The following is a 22,417-nucleotide window of genomic DNA, read 5'->3' as shown; positions in this document are numbered from 1 at the left end:
TGTCAAAGTCGTTAATGTATGACTATTACTATAATAATTTGAAATTAAAGTACAAGGATAATGTGTCATTGTTATATATGGATACAGATAGTTTTATATTAGAAATTAAGACAAGTCATGTATATGAGGATATGATCGATAATATTGATATGTATGATACAAGTAATTATAAGTCTGATAGTATGTTGTTTTCATGAAAGAATAAAAAGGTAATTGGTAAGTTTAAGGATGAGTTGGGTGGAAAGGTCATGAGTGAATTTGTGGGTTTGAGATCAAAGTCTTATGCTTTTACGTATATTGATAATAATAACATTGAAAGATGTGATAAGAAGCTAAAGAGTATAAAGAAAAATATAACAAGGAAACAATAAACTTTAAACATTATTACAACTGTTTAACCTCACAGAAGGAAGAGTACAGAAAAATGAATACAATAAGAAGTTATAAACAATTATATACAGAAGATATAAATAAGAAAGCATTAGGAGCTTTTGATGATAAAATATATATTTTAGAGAATGGAATCAAGAGTATCCCTTATGGTTATAAGTATAAGTGTTAAGGGGCGTCTTTTTACTGCTTTATAAATGATAGAACCAAGCAATAACCAAACCAAAGAGTGGAGATGTAATCGGCCTTGGTATTTGAATGGGAAACATAACGAATGTGAGATATATCAAATGTCTTATTGCAGAAATAACTGGGGTAAAAGTAAATAAAACAAATAAGTGGATAAATTTAATTACAAATTAGTTGGAGGGTGTAAAGGAAAAAATTAATATCCTTGAATGGACTGAAAACTTTAATGGTTATCAATTGAACAATGGAAAAACAATTTACTACAATCTCAAAATGATATGTGGATCAGGAGGTGGACAAACAAGAACATTGAGAAGTTTATCATTTTATTTCTGCTCAACAAAGACATATAAACCAAGAACTAAGTTCTAAAATAATATTTGTGAATATACTCGATGGTGATGAATGTAATCGGAAAATTAATTTATTACCTCGAATAGAACATGGACAAATATTTATTGGATCACTCTTTGAGTGGAGTGAAAATATAAAGGGAAATCAGTAAGTAATGGGGCAGAGATCGATCTCTTCTTTTGACCCCATGGACCGAGAGTCAGAGGGGGGAGAGAAAATCATTCTCTTCTTTTGACCTGATGGGCCTTGAGTCAGAAAGGTTTCCCCATTCATTTGTATGGGAGGGGGAGGAATCAGTCTCCTGTTTTAGGCTTTTTTGGGGTTGATTCAGAGAGTTTTCCCCATTTTCCCCATTAATTTGCATGGACGCCTCAGAAGCCTCATTATTCCTCGACTGATGTGAAGGCTTTGCAAAAGCTAATGCATTGCGGTCTAGCAGTACAAGTACTGTTCCTGGACAAGTTGTGCATGTCAAGTGTAGAAAGGACTTCTGTTCTCCAGTGTATAGCTTATGCCAGCAGAAAGCGAGAATGTGACTCTGTTTCTTCCAGTAATACACCAAGTACATGCCAATCCACAGGAAATACATTTATTTATAAAGATAACTGCATATTCTGTGTGGGCATCCAGATAAATTCCATGGCAAGGTAAAAAGTCATAAACTTATTCCAGTCAGATCAATGGATTTTCAAGATAAAATTGAGAAGTGTTGCAATGAACGCAAGGATTTGTGGTCAGAAATTGTGAATGGTAGACTTGAATTTGCACAAGATTTGTATGCTGCAGATGCAGTATACCACAACCTTTGCAGCACAAATTTTAGAACAGGAAATCAGGTACCACAACAGTTCATGGCAGATGATAAAATCCAACCGAAACGATTTAAGCAGGGTAGACCTCCTGCTTCGGCAAGGGAAGATGCTTTTAATCAGGTGGCCATGTATTTGGAGGTTCAATGATGAGGAACAAATCTCAATACAGGATCTTATAAACAAAATGGAAGAGATATTGGTTGAGACTGGAATTGAACCATATGGATTTACCTTCATGAAACATAGACTTGAGAAACATTTTGGAGATAAGATAACAATCACTGAGATTAGTGGAAAAGAAAATGTGGTTACATTTCGACATAAAGCATTTTCTATCATCCATGACTTCTACTCCAAACCCAAGAAGTATGACCATGATGAAGAGAAATTAAGAATGATAGAAACCACAGCCAAACTTATTAAAAGTGATGTAAAATTAGTGAAGCAGCCACAGGAATTTTATCCAAGCTCAATTGAAATATCTTCTACTGCCAAGGCTATGTCATTTATACCTAATTCATTGATACTTCTGCTTCAAACCCTTGCAGTTGGAAAGGATATCAATTCAAAAGTTGCATCACTGGGCCAGGCTATAATGCAATGCATTCGTCCAAGAGCATTGATAGCTCCCCTACAAATAGGCTTAGGCATACAATTGCATCATCATTTTGCATCTAAATTCCTCATAGACACCCTTCATGCACATGGATTTTGCAGTTCATATGAAGTTCAGAAATTTGAGCACAGTGCAGCACTTGCTCAAGGAACAGATATACCAAATTATAGAGAAGGTCAGTTCATTCAACATGTGGCAGATAATGTCGACCATAATATTAGATCCATTGATGGCCTGAATACTTTTCATGGCATGGGCATAATTGCAACAGTGACACCCAGTACACAGTCCACAAGTAAAGTGCCACGGATATCTGTTCCAATGGAGGATGTTGCAGCTGTAGGACGCATCAATATCAGACACCCAACATCTCCTTGCAGAGGACTAGACTTGAAGTATGAGTTGCTGAAAGACAATAAGGAACAGGACAAAACTTCACACTTTGATCTCCTCTGGAAGATATCTCTTCCAGTACGATCTCCACGACCATCATGCTCTGGAATGATGCAGGCTGTGCACAAAGGCACATATCCAGGGCAGTCATCTGTGATCTTCTTGCCCATGATTGACTTAAACCCTGGTGATATTTCCTGTATTTATTCCACCCTCCTCTTTGTGTGTGACCATGCAAAACGCTACAATGCAACAGCAATAATCACCTTTGACCAGCCCTTGTGGTGGAAAGCCTTGACCATAATTGAGAATGAGCCAGAAGACAGTGAATTACATGGAATTGTACTGTGGCTGGATGGCTTCCACACACTGATGAGTTTCCTAGGGGAAATTGGACATATTATGGCAGGCTCTGGACTTCGACGATGCCTTGAACTGAAATATGCTGAAAATAGTCACTCACATGATGACTGGAAAGGCATATGACAGGGCCTTCCATGGACACCTTCTGATGGATGCAGCTCTAAATACCATGCTTGCTTCAACAGCATTTGGCACTGGTTCCTATTACATGTATATCTCGGATGCATGACAATAGTGATGGTGTTGAGCTGGAGACAAACACTAATTTTGGAAGTGTAGTCATGGAGCACAAGGATGATGAATCAAGTGAAGAGATAAATATGCAACTGTCATCAGATGTTGATGAAATTGTCTCTTCAGATATGGATAGCATAACAGTTGATCTGCATGAGGTAGAGAAACTGCATGATTCATTGGTAGAGAAAGAAGTAGCATTGGAAAGTGCTTTCTCAAAAGACATCTTTGAGAGGATAGATTCTTTAATGAAGAAAGCCACAGATTCACGAAAGCATCATCGAACAGCACAGCTTTGGATGACATACATGAGAATGGTAGATATCATGCGAAACTTCATTAAGTCAGAATGTACTGGTGACTGGAATTTGCATGTGCAGATCTTGCATGATATGCTACCTTATCTGGCTGATGCTGGTCACAACCTATACACTAAATCAATGCATATATACCTCCAGCAGCTTAGCCACATACCAGTTAAGCATCCTGAAGTGCAGCAGCACTTTGAAAATGGCTTTCATGTAGTCCGTCGTTCAGACCAATACTGGGCTGGGCTTTCAACAGATCTTGTGATTGAGCAGGTCCTCATGAGAAGCCTGAAGACTACAGGAGGTTTGACAAGAGGAAGAGGGATGGATGAAACACAAAGGCTAACATGGCTACTATCAAGTCCTGTCTGCTCAGAGGTTAACACTGCTTTGCAAGATTACACATCGGTGCACTATAGTACCAGCCATCAACACAAGGACCTGTCTTCTGCTCGTCAAGAAAGGGACACCAATGACACCCATAAACTCCTGTCATTCCTGTCATCACAAAGTCCATTTGATACTGACCTAAGCCTGCACAGCATTGACACTGGTGTTACTGCAAGTGATTCAGTCAATGTTGATAATGTCTTCTGTGTAGGGGAGAAGATCTTAAATGAAATGATTGGTCACAAGGTGTTAGAAGATGTGTTCAAGAAAAAAAATCAGGTTGTGACTCTCGAGGCAAAGACCATGCAAACAGCCAAAGAGTGTATCTATTGATCCGTTATTGCTCTTTCAGCGTATAGTTACTGCAGGAAAAGAAGCTGGTGATTTGCAAGAGACATTTACACATGAGCTTTGCAGTTACCCTCCATAACTTTTTGAAACAAATAATGTACTGCTTGCACCTAATAAATCACCACTGGCAGATGCTCTATGGAACCAACTCCTATCTCATTTCTCTGGCATGTTTAGTATTTCAAATGATGTGCAATATGTTCTAGATGGCGGTGCACTCCTGCATAGAATTCCATGGAAAGTTGGACAGACCTATGATGAAATCTGTAGCCACTACATAAAGTATGTTGCAGATAAATACAACTATGCCATCATAGTCTTCGATGGATATGAAAATGGACCATCTACCAAAGATGTTACACATGACAAGCGGGCAAAATCAGATGCCAGTGTCCCTGTACATTTCACTAGTGACATGGTCTGTCCAATGAAGAAAGATCAGCTTTTGACAAACAATGTCAACAAACAGATTTATCAACCTACTCAGTGAACAATTTGAACTGCATGCTTGTGATGCACTGCATGCAAAAGGAGATGCAGATGTCCTGATCACACAAACTGCTAATAAATCAGCTGATAGCAAGAACACTGTTCTTGTTGGTGATGACACTGACTTACTTGTACTCCTTTGCAGTCAGGCATCAGAGACAGTGTATGACATATATTTCAGACCAGAACCAAAGTCAACATCAAAAAAGATCCCAAGGTGCTGGAACATCAAACTGGTCCGAGACATACTTGGAGACCATATCTGTGATAATCTTTTGTTTGCTCATGCCGTACTGGGATGCGACACCACATCCAGGGTATTTGGCATTGGAAAACCATAGCTTTAAAGAAATTGAAGTCAAGTGCATATTTTCGGCAGCAGGCTGCTGTTTTCAAAAACCCTCAAGCAACACAGAAGGACATTGTAACAGCAGGTGAAAGTGCCATGGTGTGTCTGTACAATGGTCAGCCTAGTGAGAAACTGGACTCACTTCGTTTGCATCCCTTCTACCAGAACTTCTACCAATACAACATTTGTGCAACCTCGTATCTTGCCCCCCACATCTTCAGCAACCCAGTACCATAGCCAACATGTTTATCATCAGGTCCAACAATGGAGTGGGGTTGAAATGTGTGCTGAGGATTGGGGATGGAAGATCATCAATGGTAAGATGGTGCCTGTGGACACTAACTTGAAGCCTGCACCTGACATTCTTCTGGATGCCTTCAACTGCAATTGCAGAACTAACTGTAGTACACAGAGATGCTCATGTAGAAAATTTGGCTTATAATGTTCTCCAGCATGTGGAGAATGTAAAGGCCTACACTGCTCTCACGCAATCCTGCCTGATCCAGAAAGTGATGCTGAGGATGTATTATAATGTGTAATTTGTGACTGTTTTTTTTAAGGTGTTGTTTCGAAGTGACTTACTTGAAGTAGTTTAAAATATTTATTTTTCTTCATTAGATATACATGTCAGCTCTTGATAGCACTATAAAAGAGTGATTGTTATGTAGTTTTAACAAATAGTGTAGTACTAGTTTACTAGTTACATGTGGTATTGAAAAGAAAATGGCTACCCTGGAATTGGACTGTTAAGATTCACATGTACCTATTACAAAATGTGTTGTATATTTGCTTTTAGTGGCTTAGTACTTCTGGCTAGAATCACTTTTTTAGTGTGGTGTTTTTGCTATTTTAAATTCCACAGCAATAAATGGAGATAAAGTATAACATATCAGCACCCAGGAGGATTCCAAACTTCTAAGCATAAACTAATTGTCCGATTTCTTTTAAAGGAATATTGATTCGTGAAATTCCAGTAACAAAATAATTGTGTTTTATTTTATAATGATTCATCATAGTATTTTATTTATGTTGGTAACTTTATATTCTGTAAATATGTTGAGGTTTTGCAGTAGTATGACTTATGCCGAAATGACCATTTGAAGGGAAGAATTTTGGAATATGTTAACCCTCCTTCAATCTTCAGTAAATTGGTTATATCTCACTAACTACATTACATATTGGCAAAATTTAAAAACTGTGACAGTCAGAAAACATGTATATAGATATTCAAACCAATTGCGGACCTACTTTGGAAATTAAAAAGTTGTGAATTTAAAAATGTCAACATATATGTCGAAATTCGATAATTTTTAGTGATAGGCAGAAATGTTTTTCTACCATCATGATATTAATTTTAGCTCTACATCATTACTTGTGGTGTTGTTTGAAAGGTAATTTTATTGTGAATCTACTGATATCTTAATATTGAGAATCGGCCAGTAATTTGTCATGATATGGTCATGTTACTATACCCTCCCCCTATATTTTGGCTGTCAATTTTTTCTTCAATGTCACCTTAAACTGAGGTCAAAATGAAGCTGTTCCAATGCCCCGATTTAAGGTGACTTTTAGTATGTCATTCTATGATATATTTGGAGTGAAAAAAAACTTGAATGATTACTATTGCAATTTGTGGTGGGTTTGACCCGAAAATGGCCTATTTTGACCGGTCTATCCAGGGATTTTGTAGAAAGAAATAGTCAGTGTGGAAGGGCCATGTTATGAATGGCTAGAACAACGAATGGTATGCGTAATTTGCCAGCTGTAATGATATGTAGTTGGAGAAACAAAGGCCAAAGGGTTTGGCAATGGCGGATTAATGCTGAGTACCGTTTTGAACAAAGGCACGTGTGGACACGCTGAGTAATGGAGTCGAACGAAAACATTCGGACCGAAGGATGTTCCTCCATCCAGTGGAACTGCATCTCGAGCATTAAACGACCGACAATTTCTTTTTACATTGAGCTTCAGAAATGTCCAAAACGACTGCACATACTTTATATATTTGCTTTTCCTGAATTGGCTCATCAATATTTTGGCAAAGAGCCGTTGTGGGCCCTTTAAATTATTCCGAATGCGGAAAGTTTGACCCCTCACCCCTCTTTTCACCATTCTTTCCTCGTATTCAATGCTTCCCTTCCTTCTCTTTACCCTATGTCCTCCCAAAATGTCGCACCATCGGTAAATTAACGACCGTCACGTCGGTCGTTATGATTTTTTTTTTTGGGGGGGGGGGGTTTAAACGTATCGGTGTACTCTCAGCCATCATCTGATCGTTGTGCTTGTGCTTCCTACACAGATGAGAAGGTGACGACGCATGGTGCAATCGAACCCAATAAAGATTTTGTCCGCCAGGAGCCATATTCCCTACCACAAGGCTTCTTGTGGGACACGTTGGACATCAGTGACAGTGACGTGGTGAGCCGCATCCTTTTGTGATTGCTTGATTGTACATTAAGAACGGTGATGGTTGTTTTGTGCGTTTATTGACCTTTAAAGTCATATCCAGCCTGACTGTGAATAATGAAAACCTGTTTGAGTTTCACTGCACTTCAGGCTACAAAGGGCTATTTTCACCAAAGTACCGATATTGATTGATTGTTCAGTGCTCCAGTTTAACTGTTCAATCGATGTTGACTTCACTGGTTCGAAAGGTGATGTTTTACCATTCTATCCATGGGAATGCCTGTAGAATCCTCTCTGTTGTTGTCGTATTCCAGAGTTGTGTACATCCACAGGATGTGACGGTCGTGCTTTAGTTACACACCATATTGTGTCAGAGGCATGACGCGAATGGCATGTGCGTGTGATGTCTTGCAGCTGAAAGAGCTTTATACGCTGCTCAATGAGAATTATGTCGAAGATGATGATAATATGTTCAGGTTCGACTACTCGCCCGAGTTTCTCCAGTGGTGAGTTTTGTGTGCGGGCACCTTTTGAGTTGAGTGTAAGGGTTGTATTCAGATCTGTCTTCAAGTTGAGAATGGCTTATTACCTTCATCACCGATTTTGGACGGAGGTTATGTTTTCACCCCTGTGTGTATGTGTGTGTCTGTCTGTCTGTGAACAGGATATCTCAAAAAGTTGTGGACAGATTTAGATGAAATTTGGTGGACAGGATTGGTGTGTGACAAGGATTAAATGCTTAGATTTTGGGGAAGATCCGGATCTGGATACTAGAATTTTAAAAGTGATTCTTCACCATTGAGAGATGGGGCCAAAAACGACATGTAGCACGATATTTCAAAAAAGTTGTGGATGGATTATGACAACACAAGGTGGATAAGTTGGTTAGGTGATTAGAACAACCCGATTCGATTTTGGTTTAGGTCTGGATCCAGATCAGTTTATCCTTTATATCACGCTGATAGGCTTGAGTTGGATACAAAAACATAAACCATTCAGCCTGGTAGAGGTATGCGCTCGACTGAGTGTTGTTCTAGTCCTCGCTCTGTTATGTTAGCTCTGCAAAATGTGTTGATCTGTCATGACTCCTCCATTATTCATGGGGCGTCGCTCAGACCCACCGCTCAATGAGTCTTCACAACCATGCCAGCTCATGTTCCCAACTGTGACATCATGCCCTGTGATCTCGGCTGATTTCATGATACTGTCGTATTTTGTCAAATCCCTGCGTTTCCAAATCGGTTGTGATGGAATTGAGTTCACAAATGGGTTGAGATGATCTGCCATATAATTTAACCCCTCCCCTCCTTCCTTCACACCCTCTGCCCACCACACCAATTTAAACAACTTCATTAAACTTTTCTTATGAGGGCCCTCCCATGTGGGTGCTCGTCTTGTGCAGATGTTTCCTAGCACGAGGCATTTGAAGACAAAAATCTCCCTTATTGGCAACAAACTTTTTAACATGGTCAGTGTGGTTCTGTGCCATTTAGCTGTCTTTCAGACCATAAGGTGTTGCTTCTTTGACGTATCATTATCTTTGATGACCAGAGGGTCATTAGGTTTTTTTTTCCATTCTTCTGTGTGAGCTCTTTTACAATCCTTTACAGCTTCTTTACAATCCTTGACGATGCTGGTGGCTATTGCTTGCTGATCTTTGAGTGCCGCTTACAGGGCGCTTCGTCCACCCGGTTGGCATTTGCAGTGGCACTGTGGTGTACGGGTTTTGTCAAACCGCAAGCTTGTTGGCTTCATCAGCGCCATCCCGGCACGCATCAGCATCTACAATTCGTAAGTTGTATTCCTGTTTCAATGTTGTTGTGCAGTTTGGGTGGGATTTATTTGGGGGCATGACCTGAAAGTGCTGTGTGATATATTGTGTGTATGTGTGGCTTGTAAAATGTATGTATTTTACTTTTTAAATACAAAGTCTTCGATCATGGGGGGCTTGGTTCACTTGTGGTCCCCCCACATCTGATTGTTGGTGTTGTAATTTTACATTCTCAGTGCCTTCGCTTTTGTGCTTCTCTCCCCCCCTCCCTTTCCAAAAGGATCATTAGGATGGTTGAGATAAACTTCCTGTGCGTGCACAAGAAACTTCGATCGAAGCGTGTTGCGCCGGTGCTCATACGTGAGATAACGCGCCGCGTGAACTGCGAAGGCGTCTTTCAGGCGGTGTACACGGCCGGTGTGGTGCTGCCCAAGCCCATGGCCACCTGCAGGTGCTGATCATACGTGGTGATGGATGTGGAATGCAAAGCTTCCATTTTTCGCCTTTATCACTCGCTGATACAAGCAAGCAAAGTTTCCACCCAAAAAAGTGGGTGCGGAAGGCATTTGGTTTATTTGCTTATCGTTTATTCATAATGCCTCTGCAGTCTCTACTTTTCCTTTTTAATATTGTGATCACAGTTTGATAATTATAGATTAGACCGTGAGCTTTTGCTGTCAATATGCGACTTTCAAAATGACGTATGAATGCGAAACAATGCCTTCTGCACATGCTGTGTGTGTGTGTGTGTGTGTGTGTGTGTGTGTGTGTGTGTGTGTGTGTGTGTGTGTGTGTGTGTGTGTGTGTGTGTGTGTGTGTGTGTGTCTTTCCAATGACTCGGTTCGGCTCGGCAGCACTTTTAACTGAGTGTTATGATAGCGCGAATTGTGTAATTCAAATCATCTTTCAAACATAATTTTCAGCATTTTCACGAAACGGTGGTAATTCCAGAATAGTTAACCATAATTGTGGTGTTCCTGGATGCAAATCGGACGCAGGGAAATATAGGAACACAAATATTTGTGGATGAGAGGAGTCTGGTTCGTACCATTTCCTCTTAATACAATTAGCGAGCGATGGCCGTGGTTATAACACACATATACACACACAAATGGCCACTTCTCCTTTCACAAATAGATGCAAAAATCAAGTATAATTTCTCGAGTGGCCACGGAACCAAACAAATTTTTTTTTTTATAACATCCCGTACAGCACCCACTCCCAACCCCTCCCCTTCCCCTCCTCCAAAACATGATTAATCATAAATATCATCATTTTAAACCTCCCCTGTGTATCGACAAGTACCAGATATGACCTTCCCTTCAGTGATGAGAAGCACGAAGGTTTGGGTAGAACGCGCCCGTCTACGAACATTTGGGCCTTTCACAGGTCCACATGGCCGGGAGCTTTTGCAGTACAGGTTTCACTATATCAACTTTTTGGATGAGTTGATCAGAAAGTTCTCCAAATCTTTCGTTGTGCAAAGGCACACCCCTTTCTCGCAGGTATGTTTCCAAGTATTTTTGGATTCATTAAAAGCTCTGAGAGCCATTTCATGGTACAATCCTTTTCTGGCACGCATAATACACGTCCAGGCTGCCTCGATGAACTTCGTCACTCGGGGTTTCTGCGCATGCACGGTGGGCAATCTGGGGCGCAGTACGTCATTTCAAAAGTCGTGTATTGTGCTGAGATTTAAAAAAAAAAAAACATTTTAAAGCCGATGTGCCGTGACCTTACGTCCTTGTCTTTGTGGTGTGTAGATACTGGCACCGGTCCCTGAATCCCCGTAAGCTCATCGATGTGAAGTTCTCGCACCTGAGCAGGAACATGACCATGCAGCGTACACTGAAACTTTACCGCTTACCTGAGGTTTGAGTTGTACATTTTGCACTATTTGCAATTCCGCAGTTTAGTTGCTTTTGGACCACATTATCTTAATCAAATATCCTTGCTGTTAGGTAGCCTGCACACAGGTCTCGTCTAATTTTGGCCTCTTGTTGCACTATAGGAGACAAAGACTCCAGGGTTGCGGTGCATGGAGGTACGGGATGTGCCACATGTAACCGAGTTGCTTGTGGCTTACCAGCAGCGCTTTCACCTGGCACCACTCATGGATAATGAGGACGTCACTCATTGGCTTCTGCCACGCAGTGGCATCGTCGACACATATGTCGTGCAGGTTTGTTTGTTTTTGTGTTAAAGGGATAGAGGTTAGTTAGCCACACCAAGAATGCTGTTTGCCATGTATGGTGGAGGAGGCGTTGACTGTCTTTTTTTTGGTTTTACATCCAGGACCCAGATAGTGGAGAGGTGACTGACTTCCTGAGCTTTTACACGTTGCCATCAACCGTCATGCATCACCCATTGCATAAGACCCTTAAAGCAGCGTATTCCTTCTATAACGTTCACACCAAGGCTCCCTTGCTGGATCTTATGAGTGATGCCCTCGTTCTTGCCAAGTCGGTGAGCTTTCCCTCTTCCCCCATAACTGTGATCCCTGAAGGTGTATGTGGGAAAGAAAAATAGAAATGATAACGCTGATCTACCCAAGTAATGGTTACGAGACTACCGTTGAGTCAAGATTACTCCCCCAAATCCCCTACCTCGTCCCCCGTCTCTCTTTCACCACCGCAGAAAGACTTTGATGTTTTCAATGCTCTCGACCTGATGGAGAACAAGAGCTTCCTCGAGAAGTTGAAGTTCGGAATCGGCGATGGAAACCTGCAGTATTATCTGTACAACTGGCGATGTCCATCGATGGGCCCGGAGAAGGTAATGCCATCTCTGTGGATGGGCAGATTTTTATGTAACCAGACGTGCCATGACCTTGCACCCTCATCATTGTACTTTTAGATGTTGGTGCCGGTTTTGGAATATCGTTGGTTTCTTGTCAAGATTACGGTTATGACATGACATTCTCATCCACCCTGTGTTCCTAGGTTGGCCTCGTGCTGCAGTGAAGTTCGTTCCAAAAAGGCTTTGCACATCCACAGTGACTCGCAGAAGAGCGATCTCCAAATATTTCACCCATAACCCCCTGCAGTGTTACTCCCCGGATACGCGGGGCGCATGCGCGCGCCCTGAAAGCGATCCCTGGCGTAAAAAAATAAAATAAAAAGGAAATCGGCGACTCGTTAAACGTTTACTTTGCAAACAACCGTCGAGGTTTGCTGTTGCGATTCTCCACATGGACACGACCATTAATAGCGACAGCAAGTTTATTATTGTTATTTTATTTTGTAGCTGCGTTGTATTATTGCATAATTGCAAGTTCCAAGCTTGCGGCATGTGGAGCGGGCAATGGCTTCGGTTAGACCGGGGGTTGTATCATTTCACGGAGATGCCAGGTCGGTTCCACCATTTTGCGACTCGAGCTGTTTATTTCGTTTTTTATTTTCTTTTCTAACCTACCTGTCTGTGCATGTGCACTGGACAATTGTCAGCTGCTGAAGATTGATGCTTAATGTTTGCTCTTGGTCAGTCTGGGACGGTATTTGCGTTCAGCAAGCCACAGTTCGGACACTCGTGTCATGTTCCCGGCGCCGGGGTTGTACGTACCGAATGCAAACGTTTTTTTTTCTTTTTTTTTCCATTATGTCGCTCTTCGAACCAGTTTCCTCTTGAGTCGAACTGAGAATGCACTGAATTGCAAAGACTTCTATCTGCCTGTCTCGTTAATAGCTCTCTTTCTTTTTTATTTTATTTGCTTACTGCTGTCCAAACAACTTTTTAATGCGAAATCGATGATGCAGAATCCATAAACTATATCTGACAAGACGATTAGCAAAAGTTTGCCCTTGCGCTTGTATTGTCTGTCCATAGTAGACCCTAAACTTGGGTGTTTCCCTCGGTGGGGCCGTTAATGTGGCGCCACGGTGTTTGGAAAGGAAAATGCACTGATTTTAACTCTGGGGCTTTTCCAGGTGGTGAGTAATGAAGCCGTTTTTCGTGAGGTTGCTAATCGAGTCACCAACATTGTTTATGAGGGGTGTGAATAAATTCAAACCGCTTTTTATTGTTGATTTTGTATTGATTTATTTATTCTTGCAAATTTTGTTTGTAAATTTTGTGGATTGCACCAGCCGACCTCACCTTTTCTCCGCTGAGAATCCGGGTTGGCAGGATGGCCTCGAGGTACGCACACTCCCTACTAAGCTGTCTAGCCTGGGTTTGAATGTCGACCCAGCTCTGAACTGTCATCCTGGTGTTTAAGAGGCAGGCCAAGGCATTAAGTGTGTGCACCGTTCCAAAGGTGGACGTTAAACTGGGCGTCCCTTCCTCTGGCATTCGTTTGTTGATGTGAAAGATCCCACGGTGTCCTTCACGATGACGATGTGAGCTATCGCTGGCACCCTGAACAAATTACAAGTTCCTGCTCCAACCTCCAGGGGGGCCTGTAGGTTGACAAATTTAAATAGTCAAACAACTGAAAGAACTGATGTTAACCCGCAACCACGTGCTGCATATGAATGGCGACGACGACTGAAAATCAAAACTTTTTAGGAATAATTTATTCGCTACAATTGCGTTTGCTGAACTGATTTTGTCAATTTAGGCGTGGGTGAAAAGTTTGGATAAAACTTGGGTGAAATGTTTGGGTGAAAAGTTTCACTTTTGGCAATATGTACAGTCCTAACTTTGATAACAAGTTCTTTACTCCGACTTCCAGTGGGCCCTTGGCACGACACTCGTGTTCAAAAGTGCATGCGGTATTTTAATTAGCTGTTTTTCTTTTGCCAAGAGTCTCCAGGTTAAATTTATTCTGCAAGAGTTTCCAAATGTGCCTGGTGGAGAGCTGCTCGGTATAGAGCTTCCAAATTGAATTTATTTGGCCACAGTCGAGGCTTGAAGAAGACTTTGTATTAAACAGGTCGTGGTTTCTTTCTTTGTTTTATGGAAGGGACAATTGAATGAATGTCTGTCTCCATTGAAGAATAATTCTTTGCATGGGGTGGTATAACCAACTCTACGTTAAAAAAAAATTATGATTTATTTCTAAATGTTACTCTGACAAACTGGATACTTTGTGTCTCCCCTCAGCGAAATGGGGAGGTGGGAGTGGGGGATATGGGATCCCATAGTGTTTGGTAACGAGTGGACTAGTTCTTGCAGGCTACTTGAACCAATTATAAATCCTGCCACGTCAGACCGAGCCCACCGATTTGTGAAAGACATGGACCAAAAACGCTCCCCCGCTGATCCCACAAGAAGATGGGAATAATGAGGGTCGTTAAAGTAGTAGTTAGAAAGCTCTGCCTAATTGGGGGGTGGGGTGAGTTTACAGCTTAACCCATGAAATAATAACAATTGCGATTGAAATATTTTAACCTTCATCAAACATGAACAATCATGTGTTTTTCATTATATGCACTGAAAAACAGCTGGACTAAATAAGTTGAAAAATGCTGGTTATACTTTTGTTGTGCATGGAAATGTTCTCCTAGGTTGGGATGGCCTCCTCCAACTTAGGTTTTTACTTTTATGTTAAAGTGGGGAATTATACCTGCCAATGCTCTGGTGTACCGGTGGATAGAATAACGTGAAGAGTGGATGTTATCACTATAAATAAATAAATCAAACTCCCAGAAATTGCACGCCTCCCCTCCTGCTGCTCCCAGATTGTGCAGTTCTTTAGACCCAATAAGTCAACAGTGATTAAGTTTTTTGATTAAGATTTGACCTTTGTTGAGAGAGATTGAGAACAACTTGTCTGAATGTACCTGTCGTCTTTCTTTAATCGATATTGATTCAATGGATTTGAGAGGGGGTTGTAATGAAGGGTGGCTGGCAGGGATGGAGGGGGTCGCGAGCGTGTGTATGGCCTGAGCCTTCCCCGTTGCCATAGTACAGTGTCATTTTATGTCTATAAATTATACCTTTTGCCCAATTCAAAAAGGCAGTGATTACAAAACAAGCTAGAAGGGAACTTGGTAGAGCGCATATCTCTGCCACACAATGCCTGATCAATGAGAACATATCAGGCTCAATACGTTTTTGAAATATGCTATATCTCGATTTTAGCCTTATCTCTCAATGGTAAAGAATCACTTTTAAAATTGAATAATTCTCATATCCAGATCTGGATTTGGATCTTCACCAAAATCGAATCAATTCTTCCTTGTCACATGCCCAACGTGTCCACCAAGTTTAGTCCGAATCCGTCTACAACTTTTTGAGATATCTTGCTTTATATAGTTTTTGGCCCGATTTCTCAATGGTGAAGAATCACTTCAAAATTCTAGTAGCCGGATCCGGATCTTCACCAAAATCACGTCATTTCATCCTCGTCACACACCCAACCTGACCAACCAAATTTCATCTGAATCTGTCCACAACTTTTTGAGATATCCTGCACACAAACAGACAAACAACCAAGAAATAGATGTGCAGAGCACAATACTTACAAAATCCACCCCCTCTTCAAAGGTTGCCATGGATACATCAAATTGTCCATTTCATTAAGATTAAAATTGACAATCTTGATCAAAGCCCAGATCAATCCAATGAAAATTGATTACTTTTCAGAATGAAATTTGTGGATTTTTTTCGAAGTTTGACCTTTGACCTTTTGGCCTCAAATAGTTGGTTTCCAAATTCCGTGAGGCATTATGCAATTGCTGCTTAATTATTCAGGTTAATCAGATGAAAATTGAATTTTTCAGATGAAATTTGATGATTTTAGATGTTTCACCTTTGACCTTTTGACCTCAAAAATAGTTGGTTTCCCAATTTTGACGCAATATGCAAATCTTGTTCGAATTTCAAGTCAATCTGATGAAAAATGACGATTTTAGAAATTCAACCTCAAGATGACCTTTGGCCTCAAAAACACAGCCTGAGATTGCATGAAAGAAGGCAAGAGCTCTGGTCCGTTGTGGTCCAACAACAGAGTGGCTGATAGTATTCACATTCAGGAAGGAGGTGTCCTTGCCTCTTTTGAAGGTCATCGGGGTAGATTCGGTTCATAGTCACCAGCTGAGCAACGGCGAATACGACGACATCTGTCACCAGTTCGGATGAGAAGTGATTGGTATGTCCTTGCAGCGGCCGTAAGATGAATGACGATACACGTATTGGCTTCCTCATGATTGCGGGTATTGATCACGATGTCGCCAAGACCAACATGAATAACACTGTCCTTTAAGTTCACCACAATATGTTTGTCATCATGGTATCTGGCCTTGCTTGCTTCCAAAGAGAGGTACTCAAATAGTTCTTCCTTATTATTTGAATCAGAGAGGAATTGTTTCCAGAGTGGAAGACCACGTGGAACCCAGCACATGTTTGCGAGTTCCTGATGTTGAGCCATCTCTCTGTGATCTCGTTTCAGCTTTGACACTGTGCTCAAAATACCGATCCCAAACAATGTGGAGCTGATCGCTGCTATGCAGTTGAGATCTCAAGTATGGATGGAACATCGTGGTAAAAACGTTATCGAATGTAGTGTATGTTGGCTTTGGAATCTGTGAGTATGAGAAGTCCTCCAATAATGACAATAGCTCCACAGGGCATCGGTGGAATTGGATGTTCCGCCTCAGTGTCATCTTTGTTCATATTTACCTCTTGGAGAATAATGTGCAAAAGAGCTTCCTTATCAGAAGTAGGCTTCATTGATGGTGGTGGGATTACTGATTCATGCTCAAAGAACATCACCAGCTTCCCTTCCCTATTGTGCAACATGACAAAGAGCTTACCAAAAAGGGATGTATGATCTTTTGAAAGTGGCTACTTCTTGACTGTCACTTTATTCTTTGTTTCCTTGAAGAAAGCAAGTTTGTTCTCTGTGATTTGGGGCCATTATGCCCCGAGTTGTTTTTGGGGTTCTCATGAGGGAAAATATGTGAGCGTACCTAAAGTGTTAATGTGTTCTACAATTGTTGTGGACCAGACAGACTTTTATCTGACACCAAAATCAACATTCCTCAATGATAAATATCCGAGTTATGTCAGACAGGCTTGCCACCCATATCCTCCCCCTTTCATGGGGGAGCAGTGCAGGGGGGTGGGAATGGGCACACGTAATTAAACCTGCTCCTCAGACCCCAAATGAGTAGAAAATGCCCAAATATTGCTTTTCGAGTGTGTCCGACACTCGTTTTTTAACCTTGACAGTAATTCAAACCCCCACTATAAGCCGAATGCATGTTTTTTTCTTAATGTACAGTATGTACATCAGGTTATTATCTCTGTCACCGAAGGTTGGAGGAGGTTATGTTTTCACACCTGTATGTCCGTTTGTTAGTGTTGCTTGGTGAAATTTTTTTTTGCCAAGTATGTTGGTCAGTAGCATTTGTCTGTCTGTCTGTCTGTCTGTTTGTCACATGATTTTTGGTCACAGTTTTCAAGCAATCGTTCTGAAATTTTTTTGCTTATTTGGTGACCGGCAAAGGACAGCAATGCTTCGTTTTGGAGAAGATCCGAATCCGGATCTGGATCTGAGAATTTTTTAATTAAAACAAGCCGGGAGGTGACGATGGTTCGCAGGCATTATAGAACAATGTCACGATAGGTACAATTGAGTTAGTGGAAGCTTTTGAGGAAGCCCTACCATAAAAACCTATCTATTCCGTCAAAATTGACCAAATCAAATCGGATTTTTTATATGTTGTACTTATGGACATTACACACAGCTTCTGGGAAATGAAATTGCGAGAAAAAAAAGAGAAAAATGAATAAATTAGAAGTTCAAGTAGGCGTCGCTCCGCCCACAACGGGCGTGGGATGCCCCTCATACAAAAAGACACAACTAGACCATGATATCTAGTTTGTGTCCAAGTTTCATCAAGATCGCATCAAACGTCACGGAGCTATGCTCTGGAGAGAGTCACAAACAGACAGACAGACACAACGAAAATAGTGGTCACTGCTGGTGCCCGCGAACCAATAAAGACCAATTACTACACGGTACTCCCAAGAAGGAAGCCACACACACACACACACACACACACACACACACACACACACACACACACACACACACACACGAATTCTGAACAATCAACCTCATTCTCTGGGAGCGAAAGGGAACGATCTCTTCATTGTACGTCATAATATTAATCGAAGACACTTGCTTGTCCGTGTGTCTGTCTGTCTGTCTAACATTCCGTTCCACCCTTTAGTTGGACAGTTCACCTGACATCTTGGAGATGTCATATTCACAATCCCTGTAAGTTTTTCCTCACTTGTAAACCTCCCAAACCTACCTCATGGGCCTTGTGAAGATGGGCCTCAGCGATCGAGGCAGCGGTGTGTTAGTTTATACATCACCCAGATAGCAATGTGGCATTCTCTCAAGCAGGACTGTGAAACCCCTGTCATGACAAACTTGTCCGAGGTCATCGCTCTCTTTTACGTGTGTGTGTGTGTGTGTGTGTGTGTGTGTGTGTGTGTGTGTGTGTGTGTGTGTGTGTGTGTGTGTGTGTGTGTGTGTGTGTGTGTGTGTGTGTGTGTGTGTGTGTGTGTGTGTGCATTAGGAACAAATTACTATTGGTTTTTGGTCGTTTATTGTCACATATCTTCTCCGCATATCTCGCGCAATTGACTTGGACAGATGACTGTGACAATATATCTGTAGATCAGCCGCTGTGCATTGTGGGACAGGGTTTGCATGTTTGTTTGCACGTGTTAGTGGAGTGAAAGTATGAAATGCACGTTTTAATAATATTATGAGTTTACATAACACGGATGTGACAGCTTGTGAACATTTCATTGGTTGGAGTACATCGATTTGAATCCCACTATGGAGGACATTTTTGAAGACCTACCTGCCAGTGGTATGTTCCAGTAGGATAGTAACATCAAATGAGTATCGTGGCCACCCTCGGCGGCTTTTCTGAGCCCCCGCTCCATAATCTGTACTGCACGCTCAGATTGTCCATTACATTGAGGACATGTAGGGCTGGAGGTCGTAACCTTGAACCCCCATTCCTGGGTGAATTTCCTGAGCTCAGGACTGGCAAATGGCATGTTGTCCATAAATAATTCCTTGGGTGTGCTATGTCCGGCGTACACCGACTTCAGAGCTTCAACGACGTGCTTTACAGTGAGCCCACAAATGCTTCTGACCTCAGGAAACTTGGAGAAATAATCCACAATCAGGAGGAAATGCTTTCCAGCAAAGTGGAAAATGTCAGCTCCCACTTTCTGTCACGACCCCAGGGGAAGATCATGTGGCAAAAATTGCTCTTTAATGTTGGCTGGTCTGAACTTGGCAACCAGACTTTGTACATCTGAGTTGATACTTGGCCAAAAGACCACTTTCAAAATGGCCTTCGTGTATTTGCCGCAGAATTAGAGCGGCAGCCAGCGAAATTTATTCAACCGGAAAGAGACAAGGTATGACCACACGAGGTGGTTGATCATGTATTGCTCACCAAGGATCGGGATTGCTGCCGGTTCGTAGCCTGTACCTTAGGCCTACAGGTGACATTTCCATGTCACCATAATTGGACTTATTCAACCCGAGAGCGACAGGGAAACTAATCATACCATGACATGGGGTAGGGATCACAGTTGACCAAAAGGTAGTTGACAGCAACTCTAACCTGTACGTTTTCCAGGACAGGAATTTTTTGTGGGGTCACGTGACCACATTTATTCAACCCAAGAGTGACAAGCATGAGACTTGGTTCATATAATCCACAGTTGTTGCCAAATACGAAAATATCAATGACAGCAATTTCACCCTGTACTTTGACATTGACAGTAACCTTTGACCTTGACCCAGGTACAATATACCAATGCTATTCAACTCAAATATGAAAAGCATCGAACTTAGTTAAGCATGATCTAAGGATATTGCCAAACACCAAAATACCAACGACGGCAGTCTTTTCATGTACTTTGACCGTGACAGCATCCTTCGACATTGAACCAGTTACCCCATTCGGGATGGGGAAACTGACCGGCTATGCTCACCCATTTCCATTTGCATTGCCCCCCAAAAGTGCGCGTCAAAGGGCTGAAATTCTCACACTGGAATATTTTCAGTGCATTCTAGTAGATTCAATGCTGCATAATTCCATTTCCGTAAAGTAATCCCATAATATACCGTCTTGACAAAATCTCAATGAGCACTCCAATGACCCATAGTTGACAAACGCCGCGTTTTCTGTTCAAAAGAAAAGAAACCATCCAAATATGGAAAATCGTTTGAACCATTGAACCTGATGCTATCTATGAATGGTAGCACAGCAGTTGTGGCATGTGCTAGAGCGAACCCAAATTCTACTTCGAGTCAGAAAATTCTGGCGCTTGCTCGAGGAACGGACGACCTAGTGGCTCCCGAGGGCATGTACCACAATACTTGTCGCTTGAAATTCCTTCGAAGTAACGTTGCTGAGGCTGCAAGTTGCGGATATGATTTTCTTGCACCCTCAGCTGTTCATAGGGTAGCATTCGAAGCGATACAGGGATTCATAGACTCCCAAGTAGTGGCAAAACGTATTCCAGTCGCAGTTGCATCTGTAATGGAGTTATACAAATCAGAATTCCTGGCCAGTGGTGGGATTTCTGGGGATATAGAAGGATACACCACACAGAAGTTGCTGGATAAATTTTTTTAAAAGCCCACAAGGACAACCTGTGCTATGGCAAGGAGTCGAACAAGACCGGGAATTTCATTTACCCGCCATCTCTTAGTTTTGATGATGCTGGAGTGGCTTTGAAAAATACCACTGCGGATGAACACGAGGTATGATCGAGTGCAATGATGTTGCAATCGGAGATTCTACAAATGGAGAAGACCCAAATTCCGAGCCCGACAACCGTTGATTCTCTGAAGAAAACCACCCCAGAAACACCTTTGCTGACAAAACTTTTCTACAGAACACTACTGTGTGGCGTTGCCGAAGCACCATCAGCCAGCCGCTAAGGAAAAGTGTGAAGCGCTCTCTTCAGATGCAGTCTATACCGTATCACAGGGAAATGTAAAACCTTGGAAAAACACAGCACTAGGTATTGGACATTCTTCGATGTTAGGAAGCAAGAGTGCAATAACAGTACTGAACAGACTTGGTCATTGTGTGGGCGACGAGGAATGCAAAAGACTCGTGTCGGAAATCGCGTACACCTGTGCTTCAGGAGAAAAGGAGACACCGGCAGGACTGTTGCCCGACTCACAACTTGCAACTGGTAAGTGGCTATAAAACTAATTACTGGATGAGAGGGAGAACGTGATGAATCTTACAATCAGTTCAATGTACATAAACCCGGAAGGATTACCCAGGACGCCCCCATTTTACTCAAGCATGAGGATGCGATCATTTCTTGATTTCTGCTTCAGGAACTGCCGGGGACAACTTTGACTTGAACGTCGAAACCCTGGACGGCAAGAACAGTCGTAAATGTCAGACCGGTGTGTGGCTGGAATTATCAAACGCTCACCAACAAAAACCATGCCATTTGTCACGTGCAGCTCATCCCTGAGATGACAGAAAGGTCTGATGGGCACGGGAAGGTTGGTCTGGTGCATTAGCCAGCTGTTCAGAATGTCGAGAGAGAGAGAGAGAGAGAGAGAGAGAGAGAGAGAGAGAGAGAGAGAGAGAGAGAGAGAGAGAGAGAGAGAGAGAGAGAGAGAGAGAGAGAGAGAGAGAGAGAGAGAGAGAGAGAGAGAGAGAGAGAGAGAGAGAGAGAGAGAGAGAGAGAGAGAGAGAGAGAGAGAGAGAGAGAGAGAGAGAGAGAGAGAGAGAGAGAGAGAGAGAGAGAGAGAGAGAGAGAGAGAGAGAGAGAGAGAGAGAGAGAGAGAGAGAGAGAGAGAGAGAGAGAGAGAGAGAGAGAGAGAGAGAGAGAGAGAGAGAGAGAGAGAGAGAGAGAGAGAGAGAGAGAGAGAGAGAGAGAGAGAGAGAGAGAGAGAGAGAGAGAGAGAGAGAGAGAGAGAGAGAGAGAGAGAGAGAGAGAGAGAGAGAGAGAGAGAGAGAGAGAGAGAGAGAGAGAGAGAGAGAGAGAGAGAGAGAGAGAGAGAGAGAGAGAGAGAGAGAGAGAGAGAGAGAGAGAGAGAGA

General features: G+C 42.0%; 2 protein-coding genes and 1 pseudogene across 5 annotated transcripts in view; 2 read left to right on the top strand and 1 right to left on the bottom strand.

The window, feature by feature from the left end:
• Positions 1-13,433, top strand: part of LOC147028219 (glycylpeptide N-tetradecanoyltransferase 2-like) — a 40,968-nt gene extending 27,535 nt beyond the window's left edge. The window contains exons 4-12 of the mRNA XM_085878403.1: positions 7,538-7,656; positions 8,059-8,150; positions 9,319-9,435; positions 9,696-9,866; positions 11,179-11,287; positions 11,427-11,597; positions 11,711-11,881; positions 12,053-12,190; positions 12,358-13,433. Coding sequence (XP_085734529.1) covers positions 7,538-7,656; positions 8,059-8,150; positions 9,319-9,435; positions 9,696-9,866; positions 11,179-11,287; positions 11,427-11,597; positions 11,711-11,881; positions 12,053-12,190; positions 12,358-12,378 — 1,109 coding nt within the window. The 3' untranslated portion in view covers positions 12,379-13,433. The remainder of the gene's footprint in view (positions 1-7,537; positions 7,657-8,058; positions 8,151-9,318; positions 9,436-9,695; positions 9,867-11,178; positions 11,288-11,426; positions 11,598-11,710; positions 11,882-12,052; positions 12,191-12,357) is intronic.
• CLXN (calaxin) overlaps positions 1-22,417 on the bottom strand; it is a 108,659-nt gene that overhangs the window by 74,721 nt on the left and 11,521 nt on the right. The window lies entirely within an intron of this gene.
• LOC147028218 (uncharacterized) lies at positions 20,506-21,623 on the top strand (annotated as a pseudogene).

Source organism: Eptatretus burgeri, chromosome 4 (genome assembly GCF_056783735.1).
Source record: "Eptatretus burgeri isolate ZD-2024b chromosome 4, Ebu_testis_v1, whole genome shotgun sequence".
NCBI classification, from domain to species: domain Eukaryota; kingdom Metazoa; phylum Chordata; class Myxini; order Myxiniformes; family Myxinidae; genus Eptatretus; species Eptatretus burgeri.
This window is presented reverse-complemented; position numbering and strand designations above follow the sequence as displayed.